The sequence below is a fragment of the Poromitra crassiceps genome (assembly GCF_964638095.1).
Source record: "Poromitra crassiceps genome assembly, chromosome: 28".
Taxonomy (NCBI): Eukaryota; Metazoa; Chordata; class Actinopteri; order Beryciformes; family Melamphaidae; genus Poromitra; species Poromitra crassiceps.
Genome location: NC_139651.1, coordinates 14315015 through 14337514, shown reverse-complemented (window position 1 = coordinate 14337514; position 22500 = coordinate 14315015). Strand labels below are relative to the sequence as shown.

The 22500-nt window shown below is 44.5% G+C and overlaps 2 protein-coding genes across 2 annotated transcripts in view; both read left to right on the top strand.

Moving 5' to 3' along the window:
- Window positions 1–22500, top strand: part of LOC310799721 (E3 ubiquitin-protein ligase TRIM47-like) — a 495544-nt gene that overhangs the window by 151502 nt on the left and 321542 nt on the right. The window lies entirely within an intron of this gene.
- LOC310799570 (neural-cadherin-like) overlaps window positions 1–22500 on the top strand; it is a gene marked incomplete at both ends in the record, with an annotated part of 319707 nt that overhangs the window by 186524 nt on the left and 110683 nt on the right. The window contains 9 exons of the mRNA XM_083662160.1: window positions 1837–1957; window positions 3232–3394; window positions 4929–5308; window positions 5552–5843; window positions 6012–6203; window positions 7176–7619; window positions 8320–8650; window positions 10115–10208; window positions 14218–14402. Of these exons, the coding sequence (XP_083518286.1) occupies window positions 1837–1957; window positions 3232–3394; window positions 4929–5308; window positions 5552–5843; window positions 6012–6203; window positions 7176–7619; window positions 8320–8650; window positions 10115–10208; window positions 14218–14402 (2202 nt within the window). The remainder of the gene's footprint in view (window positions 1–1836; window positions 1958–3231; window positions 3395–4928; window positions 5309–5551; window positions 5844–6011; window positions 6204–7175; window positions 7620–8319; window positions 8651–10114; window positions 10209–14217; window positions 14403–22500) is intronic.

Below are 22500 nucleotides of genomic sequence, written 5' to 3'. Positions count from 1 at the left end.
TCGTTGCTACACGCTGAAAACGGCAAGTTGGATTGTTGGAAACTATTTTCCAAGGGCACTGCCGCTAAGCGCCGCCCATCGCAATCCCACCATGGAGACCTGCGGCGCCAGACTCCTCGGACGGAAAGGAGAGGAGGCTGGCCAGCGAGACTAGCCGAATCCCAGCTTTTCACATAAAATGACAACAAATAAATTGCTATTCCAACACCTGCCAAGCAACCAGGAATATGAACGTCTTTCATGACAGAAAACACATCATTCAGTTTAATCTGATCACTGCACGGCACATGAGAGGGTGCATTTCCTGAGCCAATAAGGTTACCCATGATGCTATGCAAAATGGAGCGTGTGCAGAAGCGCGTACAGTAGCCAACCGGAAATGTGATGACTGTAGATGTTTCTATGTGTCGGTATCCAGAGTCATATTGGAATATCCCAGGTGCCTCATCCAGGTTCCTCATAGCCCAGATAAGAGCTTGTCCAGGTTATTGTGAAGATGATATGGTGTTTACATGTGTCAGCTCATAAACAAATACTTGGATATACCAAGTCTATATATCATGTGTATAGGGGGCTTGTTCAGAAAACATACAGGCATGTTTAGCTAGAGGTAGAGCAAGTTAGAGGCCAAATACTTCTGTTTTTCAAGCCTGACTTTCAAGGTGCGCCGGGCCAATGTGTCAACTCTTAAACGGACCTTCATGATGTGAGCGGAACATCTCAGCTGTAAGGTTCATGTTATTTGCTTCCAAGATGGCGTCTGGTCTGTTACGCTGCTCCGTCCCAGTTACTTCTCAAAAATAAGAGTTGACACAACATTTACAATGGAAACACCCGAAATATGAGCTACTAAAAGCAATAACAAATTGCCCTTGGAGTCATCGCCAAATGTAAAAAAATGTTTGAATCTTCCATATATGCACAACTATACAAAATGTGCTGCCTGTTTTGGAGTTTGTCCCCAACCGTCACTCTTTATACATGTAGATTCCATGTCATCAGCATGTTGTTCTTATGGCACAGGTAGAGTATTCAGCTTCAGGGCACTGGTCTGTTTGTTAGTCTGCACCCGATGCTGGGAGGTTCACACCAATCAGCTCATACCAGAGACTTGATATCTGACTCCTCCTCCAGCATGCTGCTATCTATCTCTGTTAACTGATATCAATCAGTGGATTGGTGGATACAGTCTGCAGTGGACTAGTGGGGGGGGGGGGGGGGTTCCTGTCCAGGGAAAAGCACTTTTTCACCCTATGCTTCACACCACAGATACAGCAAATACACTCCTGCCCTATGGGGGTCACCCTGGCTCCAACAGAGCTTTCTTACTTTACTTTGTCAGTTAGCCAAGGTCCATTTTGTACCAACCTCCATTTATCAGTCAACCCGGGGCACGGTGGCGCAGTGGTTAGTACTGACACCTCACAGCAAGAAGGACCCGGCTTTGATTCCCACCTGGGATGCTCTTTCGCAGTGGGATTATGTCTCCCCATGCGTCCGGTCATACCCAGGTAGGCTATCTTGTGAAAAGGGCCTTTCTCTATGGAGTTTGCATGTTCTCCCGCGGGGTTCCCCCTCCTTATAACATCATCAAGGACCCCCCCCTCCCCCCTACCCAAAAAGATGCAGAAGATCGTCACCCCAGAGAAAGGACATCTCGATGTCTGTGTCAGACTGTGTGTGTGTGTGTGTGTGTGTGTGTGTGTGTGTGTGTGTGTGTGTGTGTGTGTGTGTGTGTGTGTGTGGCGGCCACTGCATGTCGTGGTTTGTTGGGTGATAAATGGTTTGTTTGATTTCATGTGTTGGTTGAAACCTCCATGTTCTGCTGGCCTGCAGGAGCGAACGCCAAGCTGCGCTACCAGATCACATCAGGCAACACAGGAGGTGTGTTTGATGTGGAACCAGAGGTGGGCACCATCTTCATCTCCCAGCCTCTGGACTATGAACAGAACAAAAGGTATGTGGAACCAGAGGTGGGCACCATCTTCATCTCCCAGCCTCTGGACTATGAACAGAACAAAAGGTATGTGGAACCAGAGGTGGGCACCATCTTCATCTCCCAGCCTCTGGACTATGAACAGAACAAAAGGTATGTGGAACCAGAGGTGGGCACCATCTTCATCTCTCAGCCTCTGGACTATGAACAGAACAAAAGGTATGTGGAACCAGAGGTGGGCACCATCTTCATCTCTCAGCCTCTGGACTATGAACAGAACAAAAGGTGGGACCACACTGACACATCCACATGTTCTCTGTCTCATATTTGGTTGACTTTGATTGACTAGCAAGGTAATAGAGAGACAAAGTGACCCCCTACTTCCTGCTTCAGCACTGTACCAGAGATTTTCATCCGCCATTTATTTTCCCATAGACATTTCGTAAAATGCTTATAAAGATAGTTTTACTGGTTCAAACCAAACGGTACAGATATATTTAGAAACAGGAGAGATCGCATAACATTTCACTCCGGCCAAAACTTCGGGTTTGAAGAAAATATTTGTTTCGATGTTGTTGTTTTTAAGTTTTGGTCCGAGTGAAATGTTCTATGGTCTCTCCCAATGATAGCGTTAGCTGAACTGTTTGGTTTGAACCAGTAAAACTCTTTTTATAAGCATTTTACGAAATGTCTATGTGAAAATAAATGGTGCATGAAAATCTCTGGTACAGTGCTGAAGCAGGAAGTGACGTTTCACTTTGGCTCTCTATTACTGTATCACTTATCTGAACCATAAAAGACATGCTTCAAGGCATTACTACATGTACTATCATTTAACCGCCTCGCTCACAGAGTTGGCATGCAGTCTCTCCTCTCTTTCCCCCAGAGGGTTTTCATAGTCCACTTTTTCAGTGACTGATTACAAATCAGCTCACCCTGGAGTTCTCCATGGAGCTGAAACTGTCTTGAGTCATTTTGGACATTCATTTTTGCCCAACTTGCCCCTAATTATTTAATACAAAAATCCGGCTCTGTTAGGTCACCCACAGGGGTGCTCTTTACATCTCCTGAAAGATTTAGTGCAATCGCACGTAAAATGGCATAGCTGTGGCTGAAGACAATTCTGCTCACTGACTCACTCTGTCTCTCTCACACACTCACTCACCCCCCCCCCCCCACACAAACACACACTCACACACACACACACACACACACACACACACACACACACTTCACAGTCTTATGATAGGATGTATTAAGCCACACCCCCTGATGAAGCCACCTCTCTTGCTCAGGTACAAGCTGCACGTTCTGGCGTCGGACGGGAAGTGGGAGGATTACGCGACGGTGACGGTAAACGTGGTGAACAAGAACGACGAGGCTCCGGTGTTCACCGTCAACGAGTACTACGGCAGCGTGACAGAGGAGCTGGACGGCTCACCGGTGTTTGTGTTACAGGTATAGATCGACCAATCATGTGTCAGTACTGTTGCTTGTGTAGCACGTGCGGTTACAGTGGTGGCCCAACGGTTAGAGAAGCAAGCTTGTGACCGGAAGGTCGTCGGGTCAATCCCCGGGACCGGCAGGATAAATCTGGGGGGGGGATTGAAAAGGCAGCGCTTGCCCCTCCCTCATTACCACCACTGAGGTGCCCTTGAGCAAGGTCCTTAACCCGCAACTGCTCCAGTGGAGCTGCTCAGTGACCATCAGATCAGACTGTGGTTGTACTGGTCAGCTTCCAGGTGTGAATGTGTGTGTGAATGTGAACAGGGCACTCCTGAAAAAGAGAGCATTGCTCTCAGTGACACTCCCCCTGTATAAATAAAGGTAAAAAAAAAAAAAAACATGCCCAACCGAAGACCTCAAAGTATACATTTTAATGATATATTCAATGGTTTCATTGCACCTTTGTGACTAAAAAAACCCTTAGTTTGCAAATTGCTAGAAATTGTGTGGTATTTTTTTCATGCCAATCTTTAGTTTTAAACGAGCGAGTCTTAAGGTGAAAAACACTTTCAATTCAAATGAGCAACTTTTCTTTCAGCTAAGAGAAAGTCATCCGTGCATGTATCTTCTCTAGTTGTAGACCTCTGACTCCCTGCACCAGTACAACTCCCTGTACGACCGTCTTACTGAAGCAACTCTCTTGCTTAAATTAAAACTTCTCCCAGCTTGTGGAAAATGCAGCAGCTAACTGAGTCTTAATTAACTCACACTGAGATCACATTATTTCAGTTTTTGCTCCTTTGCATAAGTTGGATGTTAGTTTTAAAATGTTCTTTAGATTCTATCTTGTAAATGCTTTGTAGGCAATGGCCGGCTATTGTCCCGGGCAATAGGAGTCAGTGTCCTTTAAAACACTTTAAAAAAAAGCTGTTAATGTCATTATTATGGTAAACCGGTGATATTACATTTCACCTACAGTATGCAGTAGTTGTGTTGAAAGTATTTGCTTTGAGCAGATGTCAGTCGAAGAAAATAGATGCGTTTTCTTTCCCCATCCCTGTCCATGTCTGTCTCTACCCTCTCTATTACATGAGATAACATCACACCCTGTTTTCTTACTGACTTTTGACAGCTTTAAAAAAAGAAGCTTCCTCATAATAAGGAAATGTGCTGCTGTATGTGAGAGCAGATTCCTCACTCCTGCAACGGAACACCGCTTCATTTTGGCTCCACATGGCTCTGCAATTACTATGCTAAATTGAAACATCCTTGGCCTGCCCGGGGTGTAATTGCTGCTGATGTGTTGAGGAGGGGTGGGTGAGGGATCTGCCAGGTTTAGCTGCTGCTGGAGAGTTCATAACTGCACCGAGCAGGTGTGAAGTGCTTCCAGTCAAGACATCACTCCAAGTCAGCAGCGTTTCAATAATTAAATAGTGTAGAAATCTCCATTAAAAAATAAAAATAAAATCCCTCGCGATTACCCTCTCAGCTCTCTCTTTCTCCTCCTCCTCCTCTCTCTGCCTGCTTGGGTCCTTTGATGTTGTAGGTAACAGCGTCTGACCCAGATAAGGATGCCGACCAGGAGGCCCTGCGCTACTCCCTGCACGGCCAGGGCGCCGAGAGCGAGTTCGTCATCGACGAGGTGACGGGCAAGATCTACGCCCAGCGCACGCTGGACCGCGAGGAGCGCGCGGTGTGGCGCTTCGTGGTGCTGGCCACGGACGAGGGCGGCGAGGGCCTGACGGGCTTCACCGACGTCATCATCAACGTGTGGGACATCAACGACAACGCGCCCGTCTTCACCTGCGCGCCCAGCTGCCACGGCCGCGTGCCCGAGAACTCGCCGGTGGGGACGTCCGTCATGGAGATGACGGCCACCGACCTGGACGACTCGGCCGTCGGGCAGAACGCCGTGCTCTCCTACAGGTACTGTTCATTTTGTCCTCTACTTTTCTAATCTAGTCTTAGTCCTGCGTCAAAATGTCCTTGTTAGTTTTTGTCATAGTTTTAGTCAACCTCATGCTGTTTTTATCTAGTGAAATTTTAGTCAACTTAACTAAAAGTCAGAGCGTTTTAGTCTTGTCTTACTTAGTCATGGAAAAAAAGGTAGTCGACTCGACGGGCATATTTCGTCATAGTTTTTGTTTACAAAATGAACATCACCTACAGGATCGTGGGGAGCTTGGACTCCAGCAACGTTGAGCTGGGTGGAGGAGTTCCGGCCTTCTCGGACATCTTCTCCATCAACCCCACCACAGGGACCATCACGGTGGCCATGAGCGGACTGGACCGCGAACAGGCCGAGTCCTACCTGCTGGTCGTGGAGGCCAGAGACGGGGGAGGAATGACGGGAACCGGGACCGCTACCATTCGTGTCAAGGACGTGAACGACCACGCTCCGAGATTCACCGACCACTCCTGCCTAGCCAGGATCTCCGAGAACGCAGAGCTCAATGCAGAAGTGAGTTGGTAGAAGCTTTGTAAATGCTGATCTTCATGCAAATATCATCATAAACATGGCATTTGAGGATGGTAGAGATATAATCGTGCACACTTAAATCGCAAAAGATGAACTAAAAAAAACGAAGCAAGCTTTTATTGGCATGGCTGTGTTGCTTGCTCTCTGCAGGTCCTGGACCTCTCTGCTGAGGACAGGGACACTGGAGAAAATGCCCAGCTCACCTTCAGCGTGGTGGCCGGCGACCAGGAGCAGAAGTTCTACATGGTGAGTCACCGACAGGAGCAGCGCGGCACCCTGAGGCTGAAGAAACGCCTGGACTATGAGCGTCCCAGCGAGCAGAGGTTCAACCTCACCCTGAAGGTACGGGGAGGGAGGGGCGTCACCTCCACAATAGACCCTCAATAAAGTTGGTGAGAAGTCAGAAGATGAATGGTGTGGTGGTGGCACATGGTTTTTAGTTGACCATCAAAATGTTGGTCACATTCAGATAAAAACACGTCCTCACAATTTGTCTTTCACTCTTAAATGAACACACCAGTAAGACGAGAAGATAGATGTCCTTCTCTTCTCTGTGCGTGCAGTAGGATGTAGCGACCTGCCCTTCCTGCTAGTTAGCTTAGCACAGTGACGAGTAGGCTGTGGAATGGACTAGCCTACCACGTTAAGTCACCAAATACACTTTCCAACAGCGCCAAAATGCTCTTACAGTATGTACATGTTTTGACTTGTGCATTCACCACGCTATGAAATAGTGTAAAATTACCAAACATTGTAATTTTCGAAAGAAAATACATAGCCGTAACTACTTTACTGACAAAACCAGAAGTTCGGGCTATGTTATTTGCTTTGAAAATTACAATGTCTCGTAATTTTAGATGATTTCATAACGTGGTGAATACACGAGTCACGCTGTTGGAATGTTTATTTGGTGACTTAACAGGGGTAGGCTAGACTGTTCCACAGACTACCAGCCATTGTGCTAAGCTAACTAGCAGGAGGGGCGTGTCCCTACTTTCTACTGCACGCACAGAGAAGAGAAGGGCATCTTATCTTCTCGTCTTGCTATTGGGAATATGGCAAATCTCTCACAATGTTGGCCTGTTCCTTTAAGTTTAGAGTTGTCACTTGCTGTAGGTGGAGACTTACCTACCTCCCAATGACCATGTGACACGAGAACTTAAAATAGAGTGTATTTACAGCATTAGGGGAAGGATTGGTCTATATTGTAGCGTAACTTAAGATAAGATGGGTGTTATTTGTATACAAATGTTGCTTTGCGCATCTTTAAGACATGTCTTCAAACAGTGGAATTGAATGTGGTGGTTGTTGCAGGTTGAAGACCTAGACTTCTCTAGCCTCCTGCACTGCGTGGTGGAGGTGGAAGACTACAATGACCACGCTCCCGTCTTCATCCCCCACTTCCTGTCCCTCGCCCCGCTGCCCGAGGACGTGGACGTGGGAACGAGCGTGGCGCGCCTGGTGGCCAGCGACTCAGATTCAGGGCCAAACCGCGACCTCACCTACAGCCTGTCGGAGGACTCGGATCCCGAGGGCCTCTTCGCCATCGACCAGGCAGGTGTGCTCACCGTGGCCCGACCTCTGGACCGGGAGAGGATAGCGCAGCATCACTTGGTTGTCATGGCGACGGACCACGGGGTGCCACCGCTGACAGGCAGTGCCACGGTCCAGCTGGCTCTGTTGGATGTGAACGATAATGGACCAGAGTTTGAGGCAACATACACTCCCGTCGTCTTTGAGAATGTGGCTGCACCACAGGTAGGCTGTCAGTAACATGTTGACTAAAGGGCAGGATGGAAGGAAGGGACTTTATTTTTCCTATGGGGCATGTCGGTACCAGGCCCGTTACCAGCTACTGGTTCTGCAAAAAAACTTCTGTATTTATATATTGATCCCCACCACTGCAGGCTAAAAGCTACAGCTATCTAGGAGCAGCAGCTCTTCTCTTTTCACTTCCAGAGTCAAAGCCTGTCACTAGCTGCATGGTAATTTGATTAAATTGCGATTTTATTTTTTAATAATTACTTCCTGCTGCTGCTCTGGCCTAGCTAGCTGCAGCTGTTAGCCTGCAGAGCTAACGGATATTGATTGCAGAGCTAATGGTTAGCAAGAGCTAACTGTTAATTAAGCTGCTGGCTAAGCTGAGGACTTTCAGTTTAGTTCAGGAGTTTGTGGTGATCAATACAGAAATAAAAAGCAATTTGATGACATGCAGTATCAAGTTTGTCCAAGTAATGTTGCCGTACCTGCTGTCCAAGATGGTGGACACACTCGCGCATATGCAGAAGGGATCTGGTAGTTGGTACCGATCCAGTACTGACAGGGGGAAATGAGGCACATTTTTGTGCACATACATCAAACGATGAATGGCTGAATGAATGAATTGAATGGAGAGATGGAGGAATGAATCAGATATTGAACAAGCAAGACACCCAAGCCAGCTTCCCTCCCTGTTCAGGTGGTGCGGTTGAACCTAACGTCTACTCTCCTCCGGGCCGTGGACCGGGACTCCGCAGAGAACGGCCCGCCCTTCCACTTCAGCATCCCCTCCGAGTATCGCCATGGCAACGACTTCTACCTCCAGGACCACCTCAACGGCACGGCCACGCTGACGGCCCTGAGGATGTTCGACCGTGAGCGGCAAAAAGAGTTCCTCATCCCTGTTGTCATGAGCGACAGCGGCCGTCCGGCCCAAACGGTGACCACCACGCTGACCATAACCATCGGGGACCAGAACGACCACGCCCACGTGGCGGGGGAGAAGAAGATTTTCATCAACAGCCACCGAGGTGAGAAGATCACGATGATCCTCAGACACACACAAAACTCGATGCAGATGCAGCTTGGGACTTTACTGTATGAGTGCAATCTGGTGTTGCAAGATATCGATCTTATGTTCCCATCTCTTTCTCAGAGGCAGATTTCAAACTCAGCTCTGCAACGTCCTTTTCTATCTGTGCATTTACAAAAGGCTGCACTCTGATGCAACAAGCCTCATACCGCCAGTTAATTAAGTCCTAACCAAACTGCACAAACACAGAAGAATGTAACCGTGCGCGCACACACACACACACACACACACACACACACACACACACACACACACACACACACACACACATGCAGCACGCACACACACATACATGCATGCGCACACACACTCTCACACACACACACAAACAATCTACACAATCTCCATTGTTTTTGTTACCTTCGCCTCCACCCACTTGTCATGGTCAACATCATCATCAGCCTTATCATCCATTTGACATTTGACATTATATATTTCATCATTTTCTTGATATGTGTATATATATTTATATGTACCGTATGTATGTGTATGTGTATATATATATTTGACATTTTGAATAATTGTCAGTTATTTTTCAGCTGTTTGTCACAATAAGTGGATTGTGTATTTCTGCATCGGCACTTAAGTTAACTGAGAAAAAAAGAAAAGAAAAACGACAGTATTATCTGTTTTTGTCACAGAAAGCCACGAATGCGAACAACTTCAAGTGTGTTTTTCCAGAGTAGCTGAAAGACGATTGTAACTTTTTTACGGTCAGAAGCGCCTGGCAAAGACAAACAACGGGCTAAAATTTTAAATGTCAAAATCTGCCCTTACGTTTTCATGGGTACTGTCACAGGCGTAATCCCCAGGTGGTTCAGAGTGCGGGGGAAGGGGAGGAGACAGGGAGTGACAGCAATAACAACCTTTCTGTATGATTGTAATCTTCAAACAGCAATTTTCCATTATGCATTTTCCCTCTCAGCATGCCATCATCTGCCTGCAATGTCCCTCGCCATCTCCGGTTGTGCTGCAATCACATGGGTGAACTTAGCCTGAGATGTATGTAGGCCTTTCATTTTCCACACTAAGAGCTTCTCCACTGAGTCCTCCATAACATTATGGAGTACATGTAAGCAAGAGGAGGACACAGAAAAGATCTCTTTCACTTTGGTATTGAGAAATATTGCACTGTACTCTGGTACCACAACTCTACCTTTGAATGACAGTAAATCAATTTGAACTTGATTAAAAACATTTTTTGTAGAAATGTCCTCTTTATGAGGGTCTAAATGAGAAACTGGTGCCCATGAGGACAGAACATAAAAACATATGTACACAAAATATATATATATATATATATATATATATATATATACGGTATATATATATATATATATACACTGTACGAAGACACACTCAACTCACTGTGAACTGAGACTGTGATGTTGTCCTTCCTCAGGCCGTATGCCGACCACGGTGCTGGGAAAAGTCTACTCTCCTGACCCTGATGACTGGGACAATAAGACGTATGTCTTTGAGGGACATCTGCCAAGGTAACTAATGTCTCTGTATCAACCCTTCACTCTGGCAAGATGACTACCCTATTCCCTCTAATATTGGCCCTCTATTATTGGCCTTTATTTAGCTCAGTGCAGAGGGCCTTTATTGAAGGCAGGCTTATATTAGAGACAGATTATTTCTTTATTTTATTTCTTCCCTCTGTTTGATGAGTCCAGTGGTTCTAGTGGTTTTCCTCCATTCACACTATTAGCTTCTCCATGTAGAACATGTTCACACATGATGCAGAGGACCTCCTGTGGCCTGTAGTTTATCCTATGATGAATGTGTAAATGTATCTCGTCCTCTGCTCGGATGGATAGTGGCTCCCTTGTCTCGGAGTCTGTCCAGTTTCATAAGTTTTGGAGAAAAAAAACCCTCAGTGTTCACTCGTTGGTAGTTGTCGAACTTTCATCACAGAATGAAATTCGCCAGGTTACAGTGCCAACAACACAGCAGCCAGTTTCATCAGCTCCTCCGAGGGAGTTATGGCTCACGTTTGGCTTTATCAGAATCAGAATCACTTTTATTGCCACAGTATGCAAGTTACATACAAGGAATTTGTCTTAGTGTCTGTATGCAGCGTAGCGGTCACATCAATATACAGAGATAAGAAGTAGGAAGATAACTAAAGACAATCACAAAGTTGCAAGTGCAATCAAATCGAGTAAATATATACAATATGTACATGAGTGGTGAAGTGTTCTGTGGATAATAAATATGAATTTACGTTGAATTTACATGAGATTTACAGACTGAGTTAAATATATAAAGATATGAGTTACAGTTTTATGGGGGGCTGAGTTTATGAGGAGGTAGTGAGTTTGTGTGTGTGGGGGGGGGGTTGTTGGTGAGGTCCTTGGTGGAAGGGGTTTCCGGTCCTTGTTGGTGAGGCTGATGGCGGTTGGGAAGAAGCTGGTCTTGTGGCGGGTGGTTCTGGTCTTGATAGACCTCAGTCTCTACTACGTTGGATCAATCAATCAATCAATCAATCACTTGCTTTCCAGAGTGATGTCTGTTTGTGTCTGTGCCATCAAACTCTTTTTCAGCTCGACACTGGAGAGCCATATACGCTTCTTTGTTAGCCGCTAATGGACTATTGTACGTATTGCTTGGCCCTTGTATTAGCGTGGCTGCAATTGTAATTAATTAGCGGGCGTCTCTGATCGTTTGCGTGCGGTGAGGCGGTAATCAGCGCCTGACGTGGTTTATGCGATAACTGAGACAGCCCTAACAGACGCTGCTAAATCAATTAAAAGTACCAATTACGTTTGAAATGCGAACAGCACTTCTGCTTTGAAGGCATTTATTCAAAAGGGCTCTTTGCATCCTCCCCACTGGATTCTATCCGGGCGGATGTGTTTGTTTGTCTCTGGTGATTGGTTAGGGGAAAATCAAATCTCCCTGGGGGATTTCCCCCACGGAAATCAGTTAGAGTGGAAGCGCTGTTAAACTGAAGAAGGAAACGAGTGTAACGAGTTGACAATCCAGTCTGATATCAGCCTATTTATCCCGTCCTTAATTGCTTCTTGTCCACCGTCTTGTCCGCCTTCCTTTTTACCCTCCTTTTTATCCTCCCTTCCTTCCTTCATCACTTGCTTCCGTCCTTCATTGCCTAGCTAAACCTCGGCTCCATTTCTTCTTCTTCCTCCTCTTGTCCTCCCCTCCTTGCTGGTGTGTGTGTGGCTGTTGGTGTGTCATATATACCTGAGGCTTTGCTCTGTGTTTGTATCTGCTCTCTTTGAGGTCTCGCTCTGAAGACAGACGCGCTGAACAGATCCTTGTCAGTTTAAACACTCACTATCTCTCTCTCACATGCACACGCATGCACGTGCACACACACACACACACACACACACACACACACACACGCACACACACACACACACATTATGCACAGAAGTCCAAGAAAAATCACATATCACGTAAACTGACACTCACGGCACCTAAATCTTTTAACGTGTTCCAAACTGAAGCAAAGTCAAAACGACAGACTTTCTCTCATCTCTCTCTCATCTGTCTCAGTCTAGTTCCGACCTCACAGATGACTGGATTTGATTTAAGGAGTTAATATTCCATGCTGCCTCTCACCTGTTGCTAAACCTGAGTTGGCAGCACTCCCATTTGATTTGATTTAAGTTGAGTCTAGTCTTCATCGCTACACTGCTGTAGCTTAATGCTAAACTCAACCTGCCGTGGATCATTGTGGGTTTATTCTATACTAGCAATCTCGTGCGCTACGTGCACTCAATTTCTAGGGCAGAGATTCTGGAGACGATTATGGGTATTATGGGTAGTAAACGCACAGAATAGACGTCTTGTGTTCTGCTCTAGAATCCCCAAACCTGTAGTTTAGAGCCGCAGCACCTTCCTTTGTTGAGTCAGCCCATTGAGATATATCGGCGGATTTACCCCACTCGTGCGTGAGCAGTGGACAAACACTTGAAAAGCAGCCTTCAACAAGGTCGATGGTTCCTTCAGTTCCCACTGGGGGAAAGAATGGTGGCTACTCTACTGTAGGTAATTGGTCTTTTGATCAATTGAAGCATGAATGCTGGAGCCAATCAGAGATGACATACAGCAACATGCATGCTGCAAAATGAGCCCTTGTCTGTACAAGTGCTTTATTATTTGATATGCCAACGTTCTGCCTTTGATTTCCTCTCCAATTAAACTTGAATGAGCTCATTTACAAAGGCAGCATGGAGACGACCACCATGTGAAATTGCTTCCTCCTGTGTCTTTGTGCCTATTACTCAGTTTGACCCCCCCCCTGTTGTATTATGGGATGTGCGTTTCCCAGGCAACGACACACGTTGACACGTTTTGGAACAGCGCCGCACGCTGGCACGATGCTCCTAAAAGCAAAATGCTTATTGTTTTGAATGATTTGGCATCTTCTATTACTGTCAACACTGTCGACAACAGTATTGTTGTATTGTAATAATATGCCGTACGGGGGTACGGTGATGCAGTGGTAAGCGCTGTCGCCTCACAGCTCGAAGGTCCTGGGTTCGATTCTCACCTGGGACGCTGTGAACGCTGAAGGAATGCGTGCCCGTCCGCATGTCCTCGAGTGCCCACCGCCCGGGTGGGGTCGTCAAAAGGGCCTTTCTGTGTGGAGTTTGCATGTTCTCCCCGTGCCTCCCGGGGGTTTCCTTCATATACTGTAGGAACCCCCTTCACCAAAACATGCAATATCCTGGTTGCTAATGTGGTTCCTCCTCTGGTCGTTAAGGGCGCCTGTTCGGAGGGAGGGGAACCGGTTGGAATAGCGTGAACCTCCCACGTGCTATGTCCTACCGGTGAAGCTTCCCCTGTCAGGTGAAAAGAAGCGGCTGGCTAACTGCCCATGTTTCGGAGGAAGCATGGAGCCAGTTTCGGCTCTCCCCAGATCGGCAGAGGGTGGAGTAGCAACCAGGATAAATAAAAGTAAATTAGCACTAATGGGGGATAACATTGGGGTAAAAAAAATGGGGGGGGGGGGGGATAATAATAATAAAAAAAAAAATGCTGTAAAGGTTTATTGAAATTTTGGGGAGAGCAGGGGGGAAAAATCCCCCCAAAAATCTGGCCTGGCGGGGGCGCCGTTGGCCTGGCGGGCCCACCAGGCCTGTAGAATGGTAGGGGAAACATTGCATCTCTGTGTCCTTTCTTCTCAATTTGAGATGTATCAAAATGTATCTAAACTATAGCATTCCATCCTTTGTTTCTCTTGTATGTCTTCAAGAGGAACCTGAATCAGTGCCCAAAATGACCTTTTAAGGTGGTAAACCAAAAGAATGATTTTCACTTGCCTAAATGATTAAAACACATTTTTCATATAAATATGTAATTGTTCATAGAAATGTGTCAACGTTTGCAGAGGTTTATGCTTTGTCTAGAAGCCAGTGTAACAGACAAACTTTGAGACCAGACAAAGAGCAAAGACTTTACATTAACCAAGGAATTCAACTGGAAGGATTTTCTTTGACTGGTTTCTGTGTGTGAATTTTCCACCCTTAGTTACTTCATGCTGAACAAGCGAACAGGTTTCCTGATCATCAAGGAGAAGGCCCCGCCCGGCACCTACCAGTTCCAGGTTCGTGTCTCTGACGCGGTGTGGCCGGACGCCGTCTCCACCGTCACTGTGCACGTGAGGGAACTGCGTGACGAGGCCATCCTAAACTGTGGATCCCTCCGCCTGGCAGGTGAGACTGAACCTTTTTCATAGCAAGGAGGACCCCGAATGTAGTCCACATGAGAGAGCCCCCCATCTGATGAGATTTTGACTCTCAGAAGAACCACATCTGAGCATGTTTTTATGATTTTGTCCAGAATTAGGCTACATGACTGTGTTGTAGGAGAGATAATATTGAAACTATAATCAAAAGAGTCATTCTCTAACTGTGTTAATGTCTTGTAAATTAAATAATGCCGAAGGTTAACAATTCATGCATTTGCTGGGGACCCTCTGGAAGCCCTTCCAGGACCCCTGGTGGTCGCCGAACCCCACGTTGAGAACCACTGCTCTACACAGGGGTTCTCAACCTGGGGGTCGGGACCCCCCAGCGGCTCGTGAGATTATTTTGGGGGGCTCACGGGATGATTGTCAAAAAAGATTTTTTTTTTTTTTTTTTCTTCATTGATGATTAAATCTCGCATATCAATGATTTAATGTATTATAAAGCTATATATAGTATAAAACGACTTCAGTGAGTGAAATCAGTGGTTGAGTTGGCCGACTGTGACACCCATGATATTACGGCAATAGGCAATGGCGAGCGTGGACTGCCGATGACTTTTCACTCGAGACAGGCTTGTGAGTTAGAGCTATATTTTCATTCGAGACAGGCTTGTGAGTTAGAGCTATATTTTCACTCGAGACAGGCTTGTGAGTTAGGGCTATATTTTCACTCGTGACAGGCTTGTGAGTTAGGGCTATATTTTCACTCGAGACAGGCTTGTGAGTTAGGGCTATATCAATCAACAAACTTGACTTGACTTGACTTGACTGAACTCGTAGGCGGTGTGTGCAGGCTAGACTGCCACACTCTCCGTTAAAGACATTTCCTTAGCATGAGATTACGCCATCATTAATCCCTCCCCTCTTGACTCGTGGGGGATCTGGGGTTGTCGTCAGCGTACACAGGAAACCCTGTTTCTATTACTTATCGTTGACGAAAAAATAATTAGTGGAGAGCTTTCTGCTGAGCCGGCACATTCTCCTCCTCACATGTCGGGCAGCATCCATCATCACCTGATGTACAGCGCGGCGCCTGTCTGCGCCGAATTAAATTCGCCTTAGAGAAATGGGACATGGCTGAAGGATTTTTATGATTTCAGAGATATTGAAATAGAAGCGGGGCGGGGGGGGGGCTGGAGGGAGCGGGCCAAAGAGAAGAGGGGTGAGGAGGAGGAGGGGAGGAGGAGGGGAGGAGGAGGGGAGGAGCGGAGGATGGAATGGAGAAGTCATGCCTCATATAAGCAGATAAAAGGATTCGCTCCTCCTTCTCCAAACGGCCTCTGAGGTAAATGAATGTCCACTAAACCCACAGAGGCGGCGTGGCGGGGGAACAGCTGGTACCCGCATTTCAATATTTGTTTTAGAGAAGTGAATCCACGCGGAAAGAAGACATGGGTAAGACATGCACGCGTGAAGATTGCAAATCAACATGAAAGATTAGCTTAATGAATCCCACTCTCTCTTTTTTATGCCATTGCAAACTGTATTTTTGGCCCATTTAATTCAGAATATCAACTCAGTTTATCAACAACTTATCCCAGCAGGGGGCGCTCCATTCATCGGGTACGTTTTTTTCCGACTGTCATCGAAGAGCCGCTAGCTGCGGCGCTTATTGATTTAATAGGACCCCCTACCTTTAACTGAGGGGACGCCAACTTGAGAATTGGATCAGCGCCGATCTCAACCGCCACCCCGGATATGTTGTCCAAATCACTCGTATGCTTTGAAGCTGTGGTTCAGTGGTGGACAAACTCATAAAGTCGTTGAAGCAGTCGCGCACATCCAACAAAGTAAAGCAGGTGCAGGAACCAAAAAACAGTATACAAGAAAACAGAAGGAAGGTCCGCATACTGACAGTGTTGGGCAAGTTAATTTTAAAATGTAATGTACTACATATTACTAGTTACTTTCATTTGAAAGAAATACGTTACTTTACAATATGACTGTCTGTGTAGAGTAACTCGTTACTTATTACACTACTTTTGCATTACTTTCACCAAAACAACAGCAGCAGCAGAATGACATTGCTGCCCCGGAACATCCCGAAAAATAATGTCAATCGCCTTGAAGTCAGTGTAAACAATCCAAAATTCTAAATGTTATCGTTTTCCTTTGTTATTGTCATCTATAGTGGTTATTTGCATATAAACAGACAGTTTGATTAGGAAATGATTGTATCTTTATTTAAATATGTGCTTTGATAATACTTTTTTTTAAATCAATTTGTAACTTGAGTTACTTGACAAAGTAACTGGTATAATATTACTGAAATCCTATAAGTAATACGTTATATTACTGAGTTACTGCTAAAAGTAATATATTACATGTATTATGTTACTTTTGTAATGAGTTACCCACAACACTGCATACTGAGACATCATGTCTGAGGAAGAGCCTCAGCTCAGAACGTCACTTGCTTGTGGATGGCTAAATAAATGGCTAAATAAATGGCTAAATAAATGGTATTTTTTCTTGGACAAACCCCTTTAAAAAATGCATTCCAAGCTCTCATAAAATGTGATATGAGAGTAGTGACTTTGAGATCATCCTGAGGTTTAAGGAAACCACCACAGTAATTTCCAGCGTTTGATGTGTTTTGTTGTTGGTGGTGGTTTTGTTCCTGTGTGGGGCTTTGGAGTAAACACTCTCATTGATTCTCAGTCTCGGGGATTATGAAAATATTCCACTTATAGCATTACTTACACCCTCCTTGACATTCTAAATCCCATTTCAAGAACACATGTGGATGCACAAAGACAGCTACTTAAGCCTCCCGCTCTCTCCATATGTATTGATGGAAAGGTGAAAACACAAAGTCCTTGAAACGTTCACATTAGACAAGATGTTTACAGTGGAGATACAAAGTGCTCTGATGAAACATTCACTTTAGACAAGATGTTTACAGTGGAGATACAAAGTGCTCTGATGAAACATTCACTTTAGACAAGATGTTTACAGTGGAGATACAAAGTGCTCTGATGAAACGTTCACTTTAGACAAGATGTTTACAGTGGAGATACAAAGTGCTTCGATGAAACGTCCACATTAGACAAGATGTTTACAGTGGAGATACAAAGTGCTCTGATGAAACATTCACTTTAGACAAGATGTTTACAGTGGAGATACAAAGTGCTCTGATGAAACATTCACTTTAGACAAGATGTTTACAGTGGAGATACAAAGTGCTCTGATGAAACATTCACTTTAGACAAGATGTTTACAGTGGAGATACAAAGTGCTCTGATGAAACGTTCACTTTAGACAAGATGTTTACAGTGGAGATACAAAGTGCTTCGATGAAACGTCCACATTAGACAAGATGTTTACAGTGGAGATACAAAGTGCTCTGATGAAACGTCCACATTAGACAAGATGTTTACAGTGGAGATACAAAGTGCTCTGATGAAACATTCACTTTAGACAAGATGTTTACAGTGGAGATACAAAGTGCTCTGATGAAACGTTCACTTTAGACAAGATGTTTACAGTGGAGATACAAAGTGCTTCGATGAAACGTCCACATTAGACAAGATGTTTACAGTGGAGATACAAAGTGCTCTGATGAAACGTCCACATTAGACAAGATGTTTACAGTGGAGATACAAAGTGCTCTGATGAAACGTCCACATTAGACAAGATGTTTACAGTGGAGATACAAAGTGCTCTGATGAAACATTCACTTTAGACAAGATGTTTACAGTGGAGATACAAAGTGCTCTGATGAAACGTCCACATTAGACAAGATGTTTACAGTGGAGATACAAAGTGCTTCGATGAAACGTCCACATTAGACAAGATGTTTACAGTGGAGATACAAAGTGCTCTGATGAAACGTCCACATTAGACAAGATGTTCACAGTGGAGATACAAAGTGCTCTGATGAAACGTCTACATTAGACAAGATGTTTACAGTCGAGATACAAAGTGCTCTGATGAAACATTCACTTTAGACAAGATGTTTACAGTGGAGATACAAAGTGCTCTGATGAAACGTCCACATTAGACAAGATGTTTACAGTGGAGATACAAAGTGCTCTGATGAAACATTCACTTTAGACAAGATGCTCACAGTGGAGATACAAAGTGCTCTGATGAAACATTCACTTTAGACAAGATGTTCACAGTGGAGATACAAAGTGCTCTGATGAAACATTCACTTTAGACAAGATGTTCACAGTGGAGATACAAAGTGCTCTGATGAAACATTCACTTTAGACAAGATGCTCACAGTGGAGATACAAAGTGCTCTGATGAAACATTCACTTTAGACAAGATGCTCACAGTGGAGATACAAAGTGCTCTGATGAAACATTCACTTTAGACAAGATGTTTACAGTGGAGATACAAAGTGCTCTGATGAAACATTCACTTTAGACAAGATGTTCACAGTGGAGATACAAAGTGCTCTGATGAAACATTCACTTTAGACAAGATGTTTACAGTGGAGATACAAAGTGCTCTGATGAAACATTCACTTTAGACAAGATGTTCACAGTGGAGATACAAAGTGCTTCGATGAAACATTATTATTAGACAAAATGCTCACAGTGGAGATACAAAGTGCTCTGATGAAACATTCACTTTAGACAAGATGCTCACAGTGGAGATACAAAGTGCTCTGATGAAACATTCACTTTAGACAAGATGTTTACAGTGGAGATACAAAGTGCTCTGATGAAACATTCACTTTAGACAAGATGTTTACAGTGGAGATACAAAGTGCTCTGATGAAACATTCACTTTAGACAAGATGTTCACAGTGGAGATACAAAGTGCTTCGATGAAACATTATTATTAGACAAAATGCTCACAGTGGAGATACAAAGTGCTCTGATGAAACATTCACTTTAGACAAGATGCTCACAGTGGAGATACAAAGTGCTCTGATGAAACATTCACTTTAGACAAGATGTTTACAGTGGAGATACAAAGTAACATTCACTTTAGACAAGATGCTCACAGTGGAGATACAAAGTGCTCTGATGAAACATTCAGAGACACGATGCTCACAGTGGAGATACAAAGTGCTCTGATGAAACGTTCACTTTAGACAAGATGTTTACAGTGGAGATACAAAGTGCTCTGATGAAACATTCACTTTAGACAAGATGTTCACAGTGGAGATACAAAGTAACATTCACATTAGACAAGATGCTCACAGTGGAGATACAAAGTAACATTCACATTAGACAAGATGTTCACAGTGGAGATACAAAGTAACATTCACTTTAGACAAGATGCTCACAGTGGAGATACAAAGTAACATTCACATTAGACAAGATACTCACAGTGGAGATACAAAGTAACATTCACTTTAGACAAGATGCTCACAGTGGAGATACAAAGTAACATTCACTTTAGACAAGATGCTCACAGTGGAGATACAAAGTAACATTCACTTTAGACAAGATGCTCACAGTGGAGATACAAAGTAACATTCACTTTAGACAAGATGCTCACAGTGGAGATACAAAGTAACATTCACTTTAGACAAGATGTTCACAGTGGAGATACAAAGTAACATTCACATTAGACAAGATACTCACAGTGGAGATACAAAGTAACATTCACATTAGACAAGATGTTCACAGTGGAGATACAAAGTAACATTCACTTTAGACAAGATGCTCACAGTGGAGATACAAAGTAACATTCACATTAGACAAGATACTCACAGTGGAGATACAAAGTAACATTCACTTTAGACAAGATGCTCACAGTGGAGATACAAAGTAACATTCACTTTAGACAAGATGCTCACAGTGGAGATACAAAGTAACATTCACTTTAGACAAGATGCTCACAGTGGAGATACAAAGTAACATTCACTTTAGACAAGATGCTCACAGTGGAGATACAAAGTAACATTCACTTTAGACAAGATGCTCACAGTGGAGATACAAAGTAACATTCACTTTAGACAAGATGTTCACAGTGGAGATACAAAGTAACATTCACTTTAGACAAGATGCTCACAGTGGAGATACAAAGTAACATTCACATGAGACAAGATGCTCACAGTGGAGATACAAAGTAACATTTACTTTAGACAAGATGCTCACAGTGGAGATACAAAGTAACATTCACTTTAGATAAGATGCTCACAGTGGAGATACAAAGTAACATTCACATTAGACAAGATGCTCACAGTGGAGATACAAAGTAACATTCACATGAGACAAGATGCTCACAGTGGAGATACAAAGTAACAGTCACTTTAGACAAGATGCTCACAGTGGAGATACAAAGTAACATTCACTTTAGACAAGATGCTCACAGTGGAGATACAAAGTAACATTTACTTTAGACAAGATGCTCACAGTGGAGATACAAAGTAACATTCACTTTAGACAAGATGCTCACAGTGGAGATACAAAGTAACATTCACATGAGACAAGATGCTCACAGTGGAGATACAAAGTAACATTCACATTAGACAAGATGCTCACAGTGGAGATACAAAGTAACATTCACATTAGACAAGATGCTCACAGTGGAGATACAAAGTGCTCTGATGAAACATTCACATTAGACAAGATGCTCACAGTGGAGATACTACGTGCTCTGATGAGTTATGTACAGTACATAATAATGCACACAGAGAAATGGTCGCTAGGCACTAGACTGAGAAGTGAAGAGATGAGGACTTTATGAACTGTCCCTGTAAGGAAAGTATTGATAATTCTCTCCCCTCTCTCTCTCTCTCACTTTCCACATTGGTTTGCATGTCTCTCTCTCTCTCTCTCTCTCTCTCTCTCTCTCTCTCTCTCTCTCTCTCTCTCTCTCTCTCACTTTCCACATTGGTTTGCATGTCTCTCTCTCTCTCTCTCTCTCTCACTTTCCACATTGGTTTGCATGTCTCTCTCTCTCTCTCACTTTCCACATTGGTTTGCATGTCTCTCTCTCTCTCTCTCTCTCTCGGCGGCCGTCGCATTATAGGATCGATACAAAGAGAAATTGGGAGAATATCTTGTTTGCCACCGCAGAGATTAGATAGTGCAGTGGCTCAGACTGCCTCCAGCAGCCCTTACTGACCCCACCATACTCCTAGCCTGGGTAAACCCATCCCCCACGTGACCTGCTCTCAGACCTGTTCTCAGTCACTATGGGAACTGAGAGAGCAGGTCACGTGGGGGCTGGGTTTACCTAGGCTACCATACTCCCTCCATACTCATCCCTCCATACTGACCCCACCATACTCCCTCCATACTCATCCCTCCATACTCATCTCTCCATACTCATCCCTCCATACTCATCTCTCCATACTCATCCCTCCATACTCCATCCCTCCATACTCATCCCTCCATACTCATCTCTCCATATTCATCCCACCATACTCCCTCCATACTCATCCCTCCATACTCATCTCTCCATACTCATCCCTCTATACTCATCTCTCCATACTCATCCCTCCATACTCCATCCCTCCAGCACTAATATTGCCTCTAAGAGCACAGTGTTGTTGTTTTTTTCATTTCCTGAAAAGTTGCCGTTTTGGAGATAGGTGGGTTTCATCGGACAGCGACAATATCATTTGGTACACTTATAGACAAATATCCTGGTAAACCAGCTGGTCACGTGAACTCACATTTCATTTTGTTCTGTGGGACCGTCTGGTCTTACGCCTTCACCCAGTGTTTAGCAGTGGGTGGAGGTTGGGCGGGTGTACTTGCCTTGACAGACAACTCCTTCAGCCAATCAGTGTTGGATCCAGTCAAACCCAAATCCACTCGGGAGAACGGCAAAAACATATTTTCCGCCAAGAAACTCTGCGGTTGCGGCGATACTCCTGTACTTGTTAATTGTTGTTATTGAGTCTATTTCTGCAATAACTGCACTTTATGGCTGTTTAAACTAGACAAACATTGACATTACTCACGATCAGGCAAGGAGGCGGCCATTGTTGTTTTGTTAGTGCAGTTCTAGTGGCGTTCCTGATTGGCCAACTTGCGCTGTCAATCACAGGGCACTGAGTGCAGTCGCTGATTGGCTCTTCCACTTTGCAGGTTCTGCTTAAAGCCCTCCCAGGGCTTGAGGCCAGACGGTCCCGCAGAAAGAAATAA